The 19,730-nt window shown below is 35.5% G+C and overlaps 2 protein-coding genes across 2 annotated transcripts; one reads left to right on the top strand and one right to left on the bottom strand.

Annotated features, from left to right (window-relative positions):
• Window positions 1-8,028: 8,028 nt before the first annotated feature.
• On the bottom strand, window positions 8,029-14,453 carry LOC128507961 (E3 ubiquitin-protein ligase TRIM39-like). Its single transcript, XM_053479144.1, has 7 exons — window positions 14,321-14,453; window positions 12,240-12,790; window positions 11,327-11,422; window positions 10,516-10,749; window positions 10,253-10,415; window positions 9,872-9,907; window positions 8,029-8,937 (listed from the first exon to the last, which is right to left on the bottom strand). Exons 1-7 carry the CDS (start codon window positions 14,337-14,339, stop codon window positions 8,390-8,392), a joined length of 1,647 nt encoding a protein of 548 aa, XP_053335119.1. The 5' UTR covers window positions 14,340-14,453; the 3' UTR covers window positions 8,029-8,389.
• A 3,505-nt stretch (window positions 14,454-17,958) lies between these two features.
• On the top strand, window positions 17,959-19,660 carry si:dkey-228b2.6 (uncharacterized protein LOC563918 homolog). Its single transcript, XM_053478023.1, has 3 exons — window positions 17,959-18,020; window positions 18,103-18,274; window positions 19,412-19,660. Exons 1-3 carry the CDS (start codon window positions 17,965-17,967, stop codon window positions 19,658-19,660), a joined length of 477 nt encoding a protein of 158 aa, XP_053333998.1. The 5' UTR covers window positions 17,959-17,964.
• Window positions 19,661-19,730: the final 70 nt, after the last annotated feature.

The following is a 19,730-nucleotide window of genomic DNA, read 5'->3' as shown; positions in this document are numbered from 1 at the left end:
GTTAAAAAATGTATGGACCTGGCTGTGTTTTTATTAAATTACACACTTCACAGTGAGCGGTACCTCTTTACACATGACAAACTTGTATTCTGATTCAATGCTTTGTGCATGAAGGCGTACCTTATTATCGTCCATGTAGAATATTGGAATCTCTAATTGAAATGATTGCAAATGGATTGAGGAAATATTGTCCATATAAACTAAGCTAGAACTGGCTTTGATTTAAGAAAGAAGTTGATAGATATTTAAAAGCTTTCTTGTTGGATTAATTAGAGTTGTAAAGCTCGTTTAAGTCCAAAGTAGGAAACTAAGGATAAGGACCTTTTCTCATCAGCAACATAGGTTTTAGCCATAATGTAGCTCTCTGGCGTGATTTTTCGGTTGAACACGATGTCTCTGAGAACGGCCTTGATGCGCAGAATCTGAGGGAAAACGCATACTGCTCAAACATTTGCATAAAAGAGAGAAAGGATTACTTGGGTCTTGTGAGGATTTGGTGCGCTTACTTCCAAATTCAAAAATTCAAATTCAAATTTTATTTGTCACATACACAAACATACACAGTACGAAATGTAGTGAAATGCATTATACGACTACCATTGACTCTAAAAGAGAGTTAAATTTTACAAATAAGAAATAAATATGAATAAAAGAAATACGATAGAAATTAAATTAAAAAATTAAATTAAACTAGGAAAAATAGAACTAAAAATAAAAATAGAAATGTGCTAGGAAAAAATAGAACTAAAAATAAAAATAGAAATATGATGTACAAAATAGAAATATACTGTGCAAATTGAAATATACTGTACGGTGTGTGCAAATATGCATAGAACAAAGTGTCTTAGTGCAGAGGTTATTAAAGTGTCTTTGTGCACTGGTCCAGGATGTAAACGTAAAACTGTAAAATGTAGTGTAGTTGTGAAGGTAGGTGTGCAAAGTTATTAAAGTGTCTTTGTGCAATGGTCCAGGATGTAACGTACGACATGTAGTGTATATATGAAGGAAGGTGAGCGTGTAATTGTCCATAGTGTTCATGGATGTAAGAAGATTGATAGATTTGACCAATTATGAAAATATTGTGTAGTTCTGCATAGTGGTGTGGTTGTGGTTGAGAGACCTTATCGCCTGCAGGATAAGGTCTAAAGACTGTTGGCATTATACAACTGTCGTATTATGACCTCACACTCCCGCAGAGTTGGGGCTCGAGGTGGTTCAGTCGGGCTGCTGTGAATCCTTAGAGGATTGAGGGAGGTGATGAGACCGCCTGTGGATTCTGGGAGAGACTTGGTCCCGCCTTCTGAAGTATGCGAGGTGTCGTCACTGACTCCTGTCTGTGTGCTGATATGTTGGAACCTCACACTCAAATAAACCTGTACTTTTAGTTGTGCTACAGCGTGTGATAAATGCACTGGGCGTGTTTTTAATTACCACAGATGTGTGTCCTGTGGCAGGCAAGAATCCTCTAACATCTGTTCAAGGTAGAACTCTCTCTCTGATTCAAACGTCTTCACCTCACTCCAAGGCTTCTGTCCCTTGCAACTGCACCCTGAGCAATGATCCGACATGAGCATTAATGCACAGAAACATGTTTTCAATAAGCATGCATCTACATAATGAGTTTTTTTATTGTTACTTTTTAGAGGCCCTCAGAAGTAAATGAATAAAGGCTGTTTCTAAATTATGACAAATAAAAATTAGAAGAAAAAAAATCTATTTAAAAGTTATAGTTGGCCAAAACAAAGTATCAATGCTGATTTAATTTTATTCTTTATTTTATACATGTATACCAAATAAGCTATACTTTTAAAATTCAGGCAACATGGAGGTTCCCTAAAAACTTCAAGTTGCTAACTTCAGTCGTTTTGGAGAGATAATTTTATATGACCCCCAAAATGGCCATTTTCCAGCGTTATACTGTCTCACTTCAAACAATAATAAATTAAAATGCTAATTATTTACATTTTTGGTAAAATCTTAAAAAGCAAAAAATCTGTAGTGTCCGTTACCATTTCAAACTCATGTTGCAATATATTAACAATTTAGCATTTTAGAATAATACGGTTATTTAGAATTATAAGGTTCATCTTAATGATATTTTAATTCAAACAAGTTTCAGACATAAAAAGGCATGAAATTGTATTTAGCAAATGTGTTTTTTGTTTAACCGATAAAAATATAAATGTGTATGCTTATTTACAAAAAACATAAAGCATGGATCAGGGGATAAGAAGCATTAAGTATTATTAAAACAAATTAAATGGTGTTATATGATATTAATTTTTTCACCTACTTGGGGCACTTTTAGCACTAATACCATGTTTTGGTGGAGTACAATGGTTTCTAATCTTGGACTTTATTCGCTGCACTAAGAAGTTTGGGGTTTAAAAACTTGGATCCGTACAAATGAAGCATTCTGTGAAAATATCAGTGCGTGCGTGCGTAAGAGTGCCCTGCTTAGGGTTGACTCTAGTTGGTCTTGTGCTACGGGTTCCTTGAGGCTACAGACCCCCTGTGACATTTCACAGTGGAAGCAGTATGGAAATTAAAATAAATGAATGAACAACAGATGTTATGTTGAGGACACCAGCAAACTGACATCTGAATAAGCAAAAAATCAAGGTGTTGGAATGACCAGGTCAAAATTCAGACTTCAACCTCAATGAGATGCTTTGGCAGGCTCTTAATAGAGCTATGCATGGACAAATGTCCTAAAAAATAAAGAACAGAACTGATATTCTTATCAAAAGAGGGTTAAAGATATAATAACAAAACGAAAGCTCCTAACATAATGTTGCATAAATAAAATAATAAAATTAATACAAGTCTGATGGCTTGAATGGGACTCGAACTTTGGTCACTGCTTTGAGAGCACTGTGTGACCACTAGGAAAAATGCTGATGCTAGTCAATGCACGTTCTTAGTGAGTGCCACAAAAATACCGGACAACAGCAGCTTACTGAAATGATATACTGAAAAAGCAGCCAAAAGTGTAAAAAAACAAAAACATGCTTATCTTCCCAGATGTGTTTTGTGAAACCAGTCTTGATGTGGTTAATCGGATATTAATAAATAAATAAATGCTTAAAATAAAGGTTATAATTTTGTTATTTTAAAAGATATCTTAAAAGATATGCCATGTTGTCAATGTTTTTTTTAAAAACAAAGTACAAATTTACGTATGTTTTAATCACACACAATCTAATAGAGTTGATAGGATAAGGTTGAAAAATGCCAGAGTACAAGTTTATATAACAATATAAACTAATTTGGGAATGAGAAGAAGCGAGGAGTTTTAAGAGTTATACGTGGATGTCTTCACAAATTCATCAAGATTTTTAGAATGTCAAAGAAAACATTCTGCAAGATTCACTAATCTTATAAATGCACACAAAGCACACATGTGAAATGATTAGAAATTCAGATTTGTCAGTTAAAATAACATTTTGATTAAAAAGTCTGATTGTAAGTGATTTTATTTACACATGCTTTACCTTTACGACAGAACCTTGTTGGCTGCATTATGACGTACACCCGGAATTAATAGACTTCAACTGGAGGAGAGAAAAGGTTTATGTAAGGCCCATGGTATTAAGAAGTATGCACCATGACATGTGAGCTTAAGTTCACATTGTTGTTATTTTAGACTTTAATGACTTGATACATAGCACTGTGTGTGTACCAGTGTGATCATGACTTGTCCACACATGGAGATATAAATCTTGACCTTGAACGTATTACAAAATAGCTTTCAGATATTTCAAATTGGGACCTTATAAATAGTACTATGACTTTGTACCTCTAAGGTTGGGGATTTACTTGCCTCTGGTCTATGTGTGGAGTTTGCATGTTCCCCTTATGCTATATGGGTTTCCTCCAGGTACACCAGTTTCCTCCCACAATCCAAAGACATGTAGTTTAGATGTAGGGTAATTGTTTCATTTGGGCATGTGAATCCTGGTGCTTGTGTCCTGCAATTGGTTGGCAACCCATCTTGTGTACCCCTTCTTGTGCCTTAAGTTCCTTAGGTTAGGCTTTAGCCCCCCTGTGACTTTACACAGAATAAGTAGTATAGATAAGGGATGAATGGATATTAAAATGTGTGAGATTTTCTTAAAATTTGTAAGTTAAAAGCAGTGAGTCTAAAAATAGGCTCCAAGAACCCAGACCGTTCCAGTCGATTGGCGTGTTCAACCTATTTTATAAATGGTTTTAGCCTATTTTCTTTATTTGCTGTATTTCTTTGTCTTTGGCCAATCAGGTAAAGCAAAAAGGGAAATGGCCAAAAAGTAAGGACACTACAAAAAGCTGAGAAATGTAATATTTTGGGGAAAAAACAAATCCAAAAAGTACAGATCCAGTTTAATCCCCAAACATATAGCTAACAATATCTTATTGGGGTATATAAACCACAATTTTAATATCCAACCAGTGTCACCATAATATCAGTAACCCCATCTACCCTCCAATGTCTGGGGCTCCAAAAGTGCAAAACTGATTACTTTTAAAGTAACAAGTTAAACTGATTTAAATTATTACTTATTATTAAACTCATTGGACTGAAGGGCAAATAAATAGATAAAAAGATACTGTATATGACACTTTGATTAGTGTGTGAACAAACAAAGAAGATCAACTGGATTTGATTAATAAATCAGATTTGGGCCACTTTCAAGTGCTATGTGAAGGCAGCACAAAACAAAATGTTTTTTTTTTTCTTTAATGCAAATGCTGAGTGTCTGACACCAGGTAACCACAAGTAGTTAGCAAATTTAGCTCAGTTGGTTCCTGAATGGAGTTAACTGCTAATTCTTCCAATGTTCACCTTGCTGTTTATTTAGCATTTTTGATATGCTAATTTCATTTTTCAAAGGAAAGATGTACTGCAATGAGCTGCAAAGTAGTGCTCGATAGACTGAACCATTCACACCTTTCTGAGCAATCGATGTTCCTTACAAATAGGTTCAAATTTCAACCTACCCTATTTATTAGGACACATTACAGTACTTACAGATTTAGGTAAATAGCCTTGTTTAACATTTAAACCACTTCTTTTTATATATTTTTATGTTTATATCCACACCAGTGAAGTGGTGTACATTCCTAACATTGTGCAGTAAAATGATCACACGCTTTGCCCCCAACTGAGGCTACATGACCCTCGCCTCATTCAGATCAGCTGACGAAACAAATCAAATATTAAAGAGCAAAGAAAGATTTACCTCCAGTAGGTTTCCATTAAAATAATTTAATAATTACTTTTAAATATAATTTAGGGATCTATGCACAATTTAAAAACTTTCATAAGTTTAACAATACTTGTTATTACATGGTCAATTACCTACAGTTACTCTGAAATAAACAGCAGATATTAGTAATATACAGTACACACACACACACACACACACACACACACACACACACACACACACATCTACACACATGCACACACCATAAAACAAGATGGTACAGGTCACACTGTTGACAAAATGTTGAAAAGCCCAACCTCTTTTGCTTGCTCTCTCTTAAAGGTTGTCCTTTGATGCTTTTCAGTTCTGCTCACACTGACGCGCTGTACTGTAAACAGGAACACAGATAAGAAACCTGAGAAAACATCACACCAGCTTCCTCACCACACCTACCTGACTCTGCCCCTAATGTAGGGGTGTTTTTTTAGTGACGCTAAATGCTTAATGCAATTATAGGCAATGCAAAAAAATGCAAGTTCTCTCTCAAGATTAAAAATTTAATGGTGCTTTATTGGCATGACAAATATTTACATTACATTTACATTGCTAAAGCTTAGAAATAATCGAATCAAATCGAATCAAAATCTCTGTGCACTGATTTAGGCCTTTTAAGCCTTATTTCCTGATTAGTGATCTGTATCAATGATAAAGAGCTGAAGGAAGGGAAGCAGAAGACAAACCTGGCAGGTTTATACAGTAAGTTTTCCCTTATTTACAATAATCTACACATACACAGATATTATTATTATAATTAGCCCTGGCACCTAAGTGGTGGAATGAACTTCCTCTAGATGTCCGTACAGATGAGTCTCTGGCAATCTTTAAATGACGACTTAAGACATTATTCACTATATAGTTTTTTTTTTTTGAAATTGACATTAATCTTCAGAAACTAAACAGGGTAAAGGGAGGCTACGGTATGTATTAACCCAGGTCACAGATCATAGGTAGCAGGTGAGTGAGGTGACTAGAGGGTCATAGAAGCCTGGATGCTGACATTATTCTACATCATTCTGTAATTCTGCCTGGCTAATAAAAAACAGGTGCCATTTATTAAAGAATCAATAGTAGGAAAAGTATCATCACAAAAGTATATTTCAAAAAAACATTTAATAATAAAATAATTTCCATAAACATTCAATAAAAGCATTTCCACACATATTTAATGAAAGCATTTCCACATATAGTAGTTCAATTTTATTCAATTTTATTTATATAGCGCTTTTAACAATGGTCATTGTCTCAAAGCAGCTTCACAAAAATGAAAAGAAAATTTGAAAAGAAAATTTATTGAAGTGTGTATGTGTGAGAAAAATGTGTCTAGATAATAATGAGATTGTCTCTGATGAGCAAGCCAAGGGTGGCAAAGGCGAGAGTGGCAAGGAAAAACTCCCTGAGATGGCAATAGGAAGAAACCTTGAGAGGAACCAGACTCAACAGTGAACCCATCCTCATCTAGGTGATAACAGATAGAATGTGTGTTATGCAGGTAAAAGTGCAATATAACAGAAGTTCTTTAAATTAACGTGAAGTCCAGTTCAGCACAGGGAGTCAGCAGGTGCAGAGGGCAGATGGGGTCTGGGTCACTGGAAGCACGGGAGCAGCATGCGTAGCTCCAACCTTCATAAAGCAGAATCCAGCTGGAGCTGGTCCTTCTCTGGATGCTTCAGACACCTCGCAGGGTTGGCCTTTGTCTACTGAAGCTGGTACAATCTCTCGATGCTTTGGGATGGGTAGAAAAATACAGAACAGATGGAGAGAATTAGCGTAGTTGCCATTCAGGATAGGTGTACTGGAGTATGAGGTTATGGGATGAGTTACGCGTATGCCAGATTAAAGAGATGCGTCTTGAGTCTACTTTTATTTAAACTGGGAAACCGTGTCTGAGCCCCGAACACTGTCTGGAAGGCTATTCCAAAGATTTGGAGCTAAATATGAAAATGCCCTGCCCCCTTTTGTAGATTTTGATATTCTGGAAACTCCCAGAAGTCCGGAGTTTTGTGATCTTAAGGGACGTGGTGGATTATAGCGTATCAAAAGACTGGTTAGGTACGTGGGAGCTAAACCATTTAAAGCCTTGTATGTAAGTAATACTATTTTGTAATTAATTCTAAACTGAACAGGTAGCCAGTGCAGGGATGATAATATTGGGGTTATGATCATATTTTCTGGATCTAGTGAGAACCCTGACGGCTGCATTTTGGACTAACTGTAGCTTGTTTACTGAGGATGCAGGACAACCACCTAGTAATGCATTACAATAGTCCAGTCTGGAGGTCATGAATGCATGAACTAGCTTTTTTGCATCAGATACGGATAAGATGTTCCTAAGCTTGGCAATATTTCTAAGGTGGAAAAAGGCTAATTTTTGTGATATTGGAGATATGATTTTACTTGTACTGACAAGTTACTGTCTAATATTATGCCCAGGTCTTTTACTGTTGAGCTGGTAGTAACAGTACAGTACAGATGCACATATACATATTTCTCTGATGGCACGGCCATGTTCCAGCACTCAAATTAAAGCATGAAGAATCATTTTCAGGCATGAAATGGCCATTGCATTAATTACATAAACACAATATTAAAAAGTGGGACTCTTTGCGGCCAGGCTGTATATAATTTAGTTATGCGTAGTCTCCTGTACAAGATATCATTGTACTGTTTATTGTACCTGCTGTACATGGTTAAAAGGGCAATAAAAGATACTTAATTAAATATATAAAATAAATTGAATAAATCAGACTTTGTAAATGGAGTAATGTAAATGAAGCCTGCATTGTTATACATGTATTAGTATTTTAATTTATTGGATATGCATAATTACAGTACAGATTTCACATTTCACGTCTGACTATTACAGCAAAAGTTTATGCAATATTATGTAATCACTAAAAAATAACCACCAGAATCATCTGCTGTTAAAAATATTTTTTTTTTAGTTAGGTAGGATTATTTACTGCACATGCATTTAATAAAGAATGATAATCTCTGATACATTGATAATTTTTATATCTCAAATAATATCTCTCAATAGCAGTAAAGCAATAAATGAATACATTTTGTATAGTAGTATTATTATTTGTTTTATTAATGCGTTTTAAAAAACGTGGATATGGGTGGTTTTCATTTCATTTCATTTATTCAGTCCCAGTTACATCAGTAATGATCAGTGGTGCTGAGTTTGTTCCTCCTTCATTGAAGCCAGGACAAAAGAACGGATAAAGTGTCTCTGTGAAAGACTGAGCAGTGAAAGAGTAGATATGTGATCTGGCCTTTACATCATAAAAGGAGACCAGACCCTCCTCATAATCCACAAACACCCCCACTTTCTCCACCTTCTCTTTCAGTGTGAGAAGGACATCAGGATCAGCACAAGCCTTATACTCATTCTCATTCCTTAGCACCAAAGTCCACAGTCCATTCTGAGGAGTCAGTGTAATTGGCCCTTTTCTATTAAAGGACTCTTTGGCCACTCCGATATCCCACTTAGTTTTCCCTCTGACCTCTACCTCATAATAAAATTTCCCTGAGGAGAAACTTTGCTTTCCCAGAACATTGACACATTTATTAAACCTTTCTGGCGTATCTGGGAGATCCTGCCGTTTGTCTCCATCTGTCACTTGCTTTAAATTATGAGACAGGATGAGATAAGGATTTGCTGTATCAGGATCCAGAGTCACAGCGACTAAGAAAAACACACAGTGTATAATGTGAGTATGCAGGTTAAGGGATTAAATTATAACATACCATATTAATCAGCAAAACCAAAGCAATAAATGAATTAATTCAGAGGAAAATAAATGTGTGCCATAATGAGTTATGTACGAAGTGAGTTAAGCAATATTCATGTTGAGCAAGACCTACACATGTGGGTTATGTGAGAAATGACATGTGTCTCAGTTAAGTCTGAAATGAGAGATTATGAACTTCAACTTAAGTGAAACTTAAATTACACTGTATTTCACTGTATTTCACTGTGTTTGATTCAGCTGTTTGCCCCAGCTGAATCTAATGACAGAGCAGAGGTTATAACATTTCTTCATAATTATTTCACCTTTATAGACATACATCTTTATTCACTACACCATGTTGCACAGTTATACTGTACATTACTATATTGCATTACTATATCATGATATATACCCTAACTCTATTACCAAATGCATCTTCGGACTGTAGAACACATTGTTTTGCACACAACACATTTATTGTAATTTGGCCAACTTCTGGTTCGATTCCAACAGCATTTCATTGGCTCTGTACATGTATTCTACACAATGACAATACATTTTAATCTAATCCAATATATAGTGCATTTTCTTGTACAATATCAGCTCAGATGAGGTGCACTATTATATTTAGCAATATTGACAGTTAAGATATCTTTAAAAAATCTGACTTTTTTATAATATCAGTGTAACTGAGCTCATTCTCTTTCATAACCAACAGCCTACATGTACAAATATCCCTCTATTCATTAATATATGTGTTATTTCACTAGGTTCTAAAACCCCAAAATCAATGAGCTTCAACAAGGAAGATAAGAAAAAACTTTAAGCTGGACAATCCTACAAATAAAAATTTTTTAATATTAAAGGAAATCAGAAACCTTGCTGTACCTGCATACTGCTGAATCCTCTTCAGTTCTGTCAAAACTAATTACAACACATCACTGACATTAGATTTTATGTAGTATTCAATTTAGATAAAGCGCTAAGCATGTATTCATGCATACAATGCATCTTAAAAGACGGGACTTTTTAGATTAAAATTAGATTATTGTAAAAAAAGAACATTTAATAACAAAATTTAATTGAAAAAGTGAAACATTCTGATTTATGCACAGGAAGCAATATATTCTACATTCATTACAAGTTAATCAAAATAATTCAAGCTTTTTTTGTTGATTATAGATTACAGGTCACCACAATAAAAAAAAATCTTTATCTCTTTCCATATAATCTTTATCTTTATTCATAGTCAATATAAACATTTCTTACTTGCTTCCTTTGACTTGCCATCAAGTGCATCAGTAAGTTTCTTATTCAGAGTCTGCTGAAGCTGAGACAGAGCTGTCCTCACAGTGTCCCCACTCAAATCAGTGGTAATACTGATCTCAGTCCAGTTCTTGGTTTGTGGAGGGCGGCACACGGAGGAGTAAATCTACAGTTTATCCGGAGAGAGAGGAGAGATCCATCAGCATGATGAGTGTTGATCCGTGATGTGCTGTATTCTCAGTAAGATGAGATAGAAAAGCACTCACCTGTAGGAGGTGGAGATGCTCCTCAGTGTGTGAGAGCTTCTCCAGCTCAGTGTCTCTTGTCTGTAGCACAGTGATTTCCTTCTCCAGCTGATTAATCAGTTCTTCAGCATGCATCTCTTCTGTTTTCTGCTTCTCCTCCATCACCTTGAGCAGCTTAGCCTGACTTCTCTCAATAGATTGAATCAAAGCAGTGAAAAGTTCAGCACTGTCTGCTTTCTCCTTCTCTGTGCTTCTCTAAAGTGGGAAGACATTTTCAATTTCAGCAAATAACACTGAATAGCAGAGGTCGAATTTACTTCATCACTGTACTTAAGTACAAACAATATTTAACATATCTGTACTTTACTAGAATAGTTTTATTAGAGGATACATTTTACTTTTACTCCACCAACATTACATTTCAGCATGGCATTGCACTACATAACCACAGTGGTGAAGTGACTATTATGCATAATTCTGTGATTTGCCTGCCTTTACGAATTTGAAATCAAAAGAGTAAATGGTTACAGAGAGAATGTTTTCTGTAAACATAGATTTTTTTATTTGATACTTAAGTAAAAGTAAAGGTGAGTACTTTTGTACCTTCACTCAAGTAGAAATGTAAATAGAGGGCTTGTACTTTTACAGAAATAATATTTTCCCGGGGTATCTCTACGTTTACTGAAATTTCAGATTTGTGTACTTTGCACACCACTGCTGAATACTGAACTAATAGTTAATGTGAGTTTGTTCATTTCTAACAAACTAGTTTGAGTAGTTAGAGTTAAAAGCTAATTAAAAGCAAAAAACACACAAAATAAAATCCACACACTTTGCCAAGGTCTACTGAGTGTCTGATCTCTTGAATCTTCTTCAGTCGGTCCTGAATCATTCGCTGCACATCTGTCTGTGTTTGCCCCAGCTGAATCTAATGACAGAGCAGAGGTTATAACATTTCTTCATAATTATTTCATTTGATTAGAATTATTTAGTTTCACTTATTCAGTTATTTTAGTTGTTTTAGCAAAGACCCACCCCGAGTGAGAAGAAGCTGTCGGCCATTGTTTTTCGCTGCTGGAGCAAAATGTCGCCTAACCGAGTGCGGTGTACAGTTGTTGGGTGTAATAGTGAACACAGCAGTCATCTGAGCCGCTGAGGACGCAGTGGCTGAATTTTGTTTTTGAAACTAATGTTTCCGCCGATCTACCTAAATGCGTTCATGTTTGCGCTAATCATTTTTCACCAGACTGCTTTATAAACACGGGCTTTATAAATGCAATATAAAGCAGGTTTTGCTACGAAGCTGCTCCTGAAAAATGGATCTGTACTAACTTTATGTTCCTGCTTCATCTTCACCAGGCTTAGTTAACAGCTCGTTAATTCATGCCCATGCAGTGATGAGAAAGACAAATCGAGTCGATGCATGTCCATTCTTTTAATTTCTGCGTTGTCAGGCGATATTAGTTAATAGTAGTGTTTTTTTTAAACAACCATTGAAAATTTTTGATTAAATATATTACAAATTTTTCATTAGGAACCTAAAGATCATATTAACATTTAATGAAAAATGGGTTTGGATGACCCCTTTAATGCCAGTCCGGGACCCTATCCTCCCTCTGCCCCTCCTGAACCATTTCTGTGGACTTCAGTTCCTGAACAGAAAGTCAAGTTAATCTATCTAATTTAATCAATCTGAATTCTTTCCTCTGCCCCTACCAGCCACAGTGTCGATCAGTGTTTCTCACCTTCCTCTCTCCACTCTCCTTCTCTATAGGAACAGTGTTGTGATTCTTGTGGTCTGTCTCAGTGCAGAATAGACACACACATGTCTGATCATCTTTACAGAACACCTCCAAAGGTCTTTTGTGTTTCTGGCATATGTAGTCATTCAGGTTCTCCACAGGATTTATTAGTTTGTGTTTCTTAAACGTTGGAATATTATTGTGAGGCTCTAGATGAGTTTTACACAATGTTGCACAACAATCCAGACAGGATTTCAGTGCCTTTTGCTTCTCTTCGCTGCACGCATCACAAAGAACCGCTGATTTGTCATGACCATTTTTTTTCTTGAAATGATCTGCAACCTCTCTCAGTGTTGTATTAATCTTCAGTTCAGGTCTCTTTGTGAATTTCTCTTTACATATTGGACAGTTATAAGTCTTCTCCCAGCACAGTGTAAGGCAGCTTTTGCAGAAGTTGTGTCCACATGGAGTGGTTACTGGGTCAGTGAACACATCCAGACAGATTGAACAAAGAAGCTGCTCCTCAGACAGTAGATTGCTGGAGTCACGAGAAACTAGATTTTAAAGAAATTAAAATTATATATATAGTAATGTATTAAGAAGCATATCATACAAACATACTGCAGGATAATAGTTGGTTAAAAAAAACAATTGCAGTATTTTTACTTGGTTAATCTACATACAGTAGATTGTAGCTTCATTTAATCAACATTATGTATTTCTTTATCTTTCATTAGCACAAACCATCACAAACACTTGTATTTAACATTCTTTGTAAGAAACTCAACTGTATCAAAAGGTTGAGGTTTGAGCCCCAACACCTCCAAGCACCCCAGCACCCCTGCGCTCTGACCCCAGTTTTCTAATCGATATATATATATATATATATATATATATATATATATATATATATATATATATATATATATATATATATATATATTAGTGCTGTCAATCGATTAAAAAAAATTAACTAATTAATCGCACAATTTTTTCCAATTAATCGCGATTAATCATAATTAAAAGACTGAAACTTTTTGGATATGTAAATGTAAATAATTAATGTAAACTCAAGACAATGAAACTATTTAAATTCAAATATGATTGTTTATTGGAATTTTTGTTTAACTTGTAACACAGATTTTCTCATGTAAACAACATACCTGCAATAAACCATCAATATTCTCCAAATTAACTGTTGGCTTGAAAGCCATATTTATTACAGAAATAAAAACACAGGTATGTGCCATTTGTGTCATTTGAATTTCAAAACAATCAATGCAATTTACATTGGCGAGGCCCTGTAGAGATTGTTTCGGTGGGGTGTTTTGCTTTTAAGTGATATGTCAAAGACGAATTACTTCTGTGGTATTTAAATTCGGCTTTGCAAAATGTACAGATTACTTTTGTTTTATCCACAGAACCATCCGGCAGAGTTTTATACTGAAACTTTCCGTCTAAAAGTCCTTCCTTGGTCTTATCCATACTTCTTTGCACGTTGAACACACGTCGGCCACAACAGGAAATAAAAAAAACTGCAACGCGTTAATTGCGTTAAATTTTTTTAATGCGTTAAATATTTCAAATTAATCGCATGCGTTAACGCACTAATTTTGACAGCACTAATATATATATATATATATATATATATATATATATATATATGGAAATCACAGTCCTTTGGGATTAATAAAGTACTCTATTATTCTGATGATGATGATGATTATAATTATTATTATCCTCAACTAAATTTTCCCTTTTTCCTTTTTTCTATTAGCAATCAGCACAACTGATGGCTAGTCATATGACTTCATGAAAGTGGTCAGTGCTCTAAGGGGAAGAGCACTGATACATTATACATTATGGAATACAATCTGGAAAGACCAGCATTAGCCAACATGCATTTTCTTGAACTCTAGCATAAACCAGAGTAGGAATATACAAGGCCATACACACAGACCTGAGGCGTGATTCAAACCCCCGACCGTGAAGGGTGAGATGATAGTGATCACTAAGCTAATGTGTTTTACTGACTGCCTTTAGATACAATTCAGTGACATTCACACATACATTATATTACTTACAATAATCTGGTCTCTCCATGCTTCTCCTTATGCCTTTGTTTTGGTTGTGGTGTCGAAGATTCTTGCTCCTGATAAACAGTTTAATCAAGAGAAAAATTGTGCACAGACTTACAAGTGTGTCCGCTAGATAAGCTGTCTGACATTTGTTTTCACTTTCACTTTGCAGTGTGACGTTACTACCCTGTTCACTATGTAGTGAAGTAGATCAACATGAGGACCATCCCATATTTTCGCAAAACTGATTTGATTTGATTCAACTTTATTGTCATTGCACATAGTTACAAGGCAACGAAATGCAGTTAGCATCTAACCAGAAATGCAAGTTAGCAGTGCAATATAAACATATTTACAGATCTATAAAACTATATATACATGATTCTAAATTAGTAGCACCTGTTTGAGGTTGTTAGCTGTCATGAAGACACCTGTGCACCCCACAATCAGCCTTAAGTCTGAGTAGATACATGGGGTATTAATGATACTAAGAATGGTGAAGAATCAGCCCAGAAATACACGGGAAGAGCTGGTCAATGCCGTGAAGAGAGATGGGACCATCGTTTCCAAGGCTACTATCAATAATACACGGAGACGTCATGGTCTTTGTTTGAAACAGTAATTCACAAATAAATTGTTAAAAAATCATACAATGTCTCTCACAGTGGAAATGCACCTATGCTGATAATTGTTCCTGATATATATATATATATATATAATCACTGTCCAGGGTATGCTCTAAGCCTCCTGAGGTAGGCTCCAGATCCCTGAATATAGGATAAAGAGGTATAGAAGATGAGTGAGTGAGTGTCCCACAGTTAAATTGCACAAAATTATTTTTTTTCCCTTTTTAAAAAGTTAATTAAAGTTGCTTTGATTATCACTGCTTATAGCTCATACCTGACTCAGTTACACCAGTCAGAAAGAAGGAGCTAAAATTTCAGCATCTTATTGTAAGAAGCTTGTAAAAGGCTACCTAAAACATTTTTTACAATATTACCAAATAATAACTAAGCGTATGTAAACTTCTCACCCACTGGGAATATCATGAGAGAAATAAAAGAATAAATAAATTTATATAAAATATATATTTTAAATATTTATAAATTTATATTTATAAATATATATATCAAATATAAAATGAATATTTCTCTTTACCATTATTCTAACGGTTTTTATTCTTAAAATAAAGTAATGATCCTAACTGACCTAAGACAGGAAATAATTACTAGGATTGAATATGAACAGTGTGTAAATGTATCTGGCTAAGGAGTATTTAAACCTCCAACTTCAACTGTATGTTTATTTATATTAATCAATACTTTCTGTTTTTTTGTTTGATCTCGGGAAATATTCTAATATTTTGAGACAATGGATTTTCATGGGCTGTAAGCCATAATCATCAAAAATAAAATAAAATGCAATGTATATAGACCGCTGTTCAGAACACACACACACACACACACACACACACACACATTGGACAGGCTACCTCCCCCTTCCCACTCTGCAGGCCTTGTTATCATGTACAGTAGATACTTGTACACAAAGCCATTGCAGCAGCCCCTGTTTACAGCAAAATGTCTGAAATCTTTAAACATTTGGTGGCATCCACCTCCAAACTTGTATGCTTTTTTCAAACAGTTTTTCCTACTTTTTCTCCATCAGGGATGAAGATGATAGGAAGGGTGGCATAAAAATAACAGAATTGGTATTTTTCTCCGTGGTTCCTCTATGGCCTCACTATAAAAAAACCTTTTTTTTCGGTTAGTCTATTTATTGTTCTATATTTTCTTAAAAGGCCACACAGGCAACGCAAACACATCATCTATGGTGACATCTGGTGGCTACAAGTGAAATTACACATAGCGGCTGCATCTCACCCCAATATTATTATTACTATATGAGAAGGGGCGTGGATATACTGTATATTGGAATGGTTGCCACCTCACAGCTCCAAAGTTGCTGGTTTCGGTCCTGAGTTTGACTGTTTCTGCTTCAGTTCTCTCTTGTCCTCCTACGTGCAGGTGGGCACATTGTCTAGAAAAATTGCCCCAGAGTGTGTGAATGAATGTGAGAATGTGGCTCGAATTGTTCTGGAGTTATATCCTGGTTGTTATCTCACGCCTCATTTCCAGGACAGTGAAGAGGAATGAATAAGAATGCCCGATTATGAAAATAAATATAAATGAATTAACAATATATTGTTGTAATCCGGCTTCTTATTAATCAAAATCATGCTATATATAAAATCATGTTAAATACGGCCATTTTTTCATGATGCTTAATGCTTATCGCCCAATCTATGATTTGTTTGTTGTAAATATGCATACACATTTATATATTTTTATATTTATATCAGATAAAAAGATTTGCTAAATACAATTTCATGCCCTTTTATGTAGTGTCTGTAACTTTCTTTAATGCAAATAATTTAATACTGTAATTTAGATGAAAGCCAATTTAGATTTCACATGAAAAGACATAATCCTAAAAAAAAAAGTGTATTATTCTAAAATACAAACTTGTTAAGATATTACGACATGAATTTAACACGGTTACAGACACTACAGATTGGGGGGGGGGGATTCATACTTTTGCACTCAATGCTTTCATTTAAGCAAGTTTTACTAGTTATATGCTTCTAGAAGCTTACAACAATTTCAGTATCAACACTTATAAATAAATATGAATACTTTTAATGCTCTCGAAAATAGCTGAAGTTAGCAACGACTCTGTTTCTTCAATACTTCTTCAACCACCTAAAAACACACATATAAATGAATAAAAATAAATAAATAAATGAATGAAAAACCCTACCCAACACAGTTTGACTGATGGTACATAAGTTAGTAACCCAGTGTAAAGATCTATACAATAATGGAAACTTCAGAGCACTTTGAAGTCCTACTGGATAAGAGCGTCTGCTTAAATGTAAATGTGAACTTTAATTTATTTTATTAGTCACTTCCATGTTACGCGAACCTCAGGTCTCAGCTTGTGGGTACACAGTTTTGTATTGCATGTGTAACAAAAAATCAGCACCAATACAGTGTTTTGGCTGATAAAATACAGCCGCATATTAATTCAAGACTTTAAATTTGCTACATATTAACCTAGAGCTCTCTGAACAATACAACTTGTGATGGACTTGTATACAGATTTTCATATTGTGAAAAGTCACCTCATTGTTTTGTGTCTAATCAGAAAAAATGGAAATGTGCAGCATAGGGATAGTTAGGATAAACCTGCTGAACATGATTTAATATTAAAAAGCATATAGTATTGGTATTGTAAAGATGTTGCCAATGATTTTTAACGGAAGTTTGTATTCAGAAAAGTAATGTGATCTATGGTACTTGTAAATGTAAATCTTAAACCTGTAACTATTTCTGTTCTTCAATAAGCGCATTCCTTCTAAAGAGACCCATAAATAAAGAGGGTGGAGTACATTTACATGTAAATCAGCTCAGACGTTTAAACAGCTGCACGGAGGTTAACGGGCCATTAAGGACACTTTCTGCACATTAACACCTGGGGGCCAGTCAGGAGCGAGTGTGTGTGTGTGTGTGTGTGTGAACTTTCCCGCTATAAACCCCTCTGTCTCTGCGCGTCTCGTCATCCCAGTGAGTTTGTAGCGCGGGTGCAGGATGAGTGCATGTGAAGCCTGCGGGAAAACCCAGAGATCCGGTGTGACGCTGCACAGGTAGACCTACACGAGAAACACTATTCACTCATAGTCACATCATTTAGATGTGTGTGCATGACAGCACTGTTCCCTTCTGCAGGCTCCCTCAGGAAGAAGAGAAGCGCCAGCACTGGATCTCCAGCATGCAGAAAGCTGCAGGATGGAGCCCCTCGGAGTCTGCGCAGTTGTGTTCAGATCATTTCACCTCAGACTGCTTCCAGTCTCCAGGACAGCTACACTCCCATGCTGTCCCTTCTGTCTTTCAGCCAACGGTACGAAAATATTTATCCTTTTTTTTTTTTTTTTAATGTTTCAGTTATGAAACATTGCATAAAGAGGGAGCATTTTTATTGCCTTAATTATGTCTATGTGTTGTGATTTTCATTATTTTAACAACACAAACTACTGTCCCCTAATCCCAAATTACAGACCCCTATTTGTAAACCGTTTTTTAAAAACTTTCCTTTGATTAGAACGTAGCAACGAAGTTATGGACAGGAATGAGTTTTTAACAAGAGCACAAACAATATATTCTGAAAAAAAATCTCCCTTGTGGTTGTGTTGGTTTTCTTAATCACAAGCCTTATGTATAATAAAAAATGCACCCCTAATGAAGCATTAAAGCTGTACTCCAATGCACCTTAAATCATTTTTATATGTGCACATTCCACATGAACTGCCCGGCCATTTGGATTTGAATAAACACTTTGATTATATAATTATTTAACCCTAACTGGCGCAGAATAAGATTAGCACTGTTGCCTTGCACCTCCAGGGTCCGGGTTCGATTCCCACATTTGGTCTGTTGGCATGTACTTCATGTGCATGGTGGGTTTTATTCAGGTGCTCCGGTTTCTTTGCACACAACAAAAACATGCAGATTAGACTAATTGGCATTCCCAAATTAGGCTGTAGTGTGTGAATGAGCGTGTGAGTGTGTGGATTAACACTCTGTCTAGGGTGTATTCTGCCTCATGCCCTAAATCTCCTGAGAAAGACAACACCCAACATCCACCCTGTGACCCTGTATATTGGCTAAAGGGGTATACTGTGAGTGAAGATTGTTACTGTTTCAGAAGGGTAAAATTTTTGGCCTGCTGTAAGCAACGAATTAACATGATTTGGGAAAAATATGTAACCTTTATGAGTTCTGTCAGATGCACAGATAAAGGACACCCAAGTTTTCTAAAATATTTTCCTAATATATCTAATGTGTTGTCAGGTTCTGGGTTTCGATTTAAGTGACATTTCTTCCTCAAATTATCTAACTAGCTAAAAATTATTATTATTATTTTTTTTTAATTAACCAGCTATATCAAAACAGCAGCTAACATTCTCACTATATAAATAAATATAAGTAAAAACAACCCAATTTCTTGTGACATTATTCATGTTTTCATTAATTATAGGAAGAAACATCGGATGCATACCCAGACACCTCAGAACACAGGTTTTGTGAGCGCTGTGAAAAACAACTACACCTGATTAAGAAGTCGTACAAACTAAAGCTACTTTCGGCCCAACTAAAGGTGAAGAAATACGAAAAGGAGCTGAGTGAGCAGTCCCGCAAGATGACTAAGCTACAGAGAAAAGTGATCGTTTTACAGACTGCAATGAAAGTCATGAGCATGAGAAAGATGTCATCTACACCAAAATGATCAGGATCTTCATTGACTTGACCCAGCTTGATGCAAATCTGAACACAGAAGTTGTATATGACTGTTGTGA

This window comes from Clarias gariepinus, chromosome 19, assembly GCF_024256425.1.
Source record: "Clarias gariepinus isolate MV-2021 ecotype Netherlands chromosome 19, CGAR_prim_01v2, whole genome shotgun sequence".
NCBI classification, from domain to species: domain Eukaryota; kingdom Metazoa; phylum Chordata; class Actinopteri; order Siluriformes; family Clariidae; genus Clarias; species Clarias gariepinus.
The sequence above is the reverse complement of the archived record's forward strand: the minus strand, read 5'-3'. Positions and strand labels throughout refer to the sequence as shown.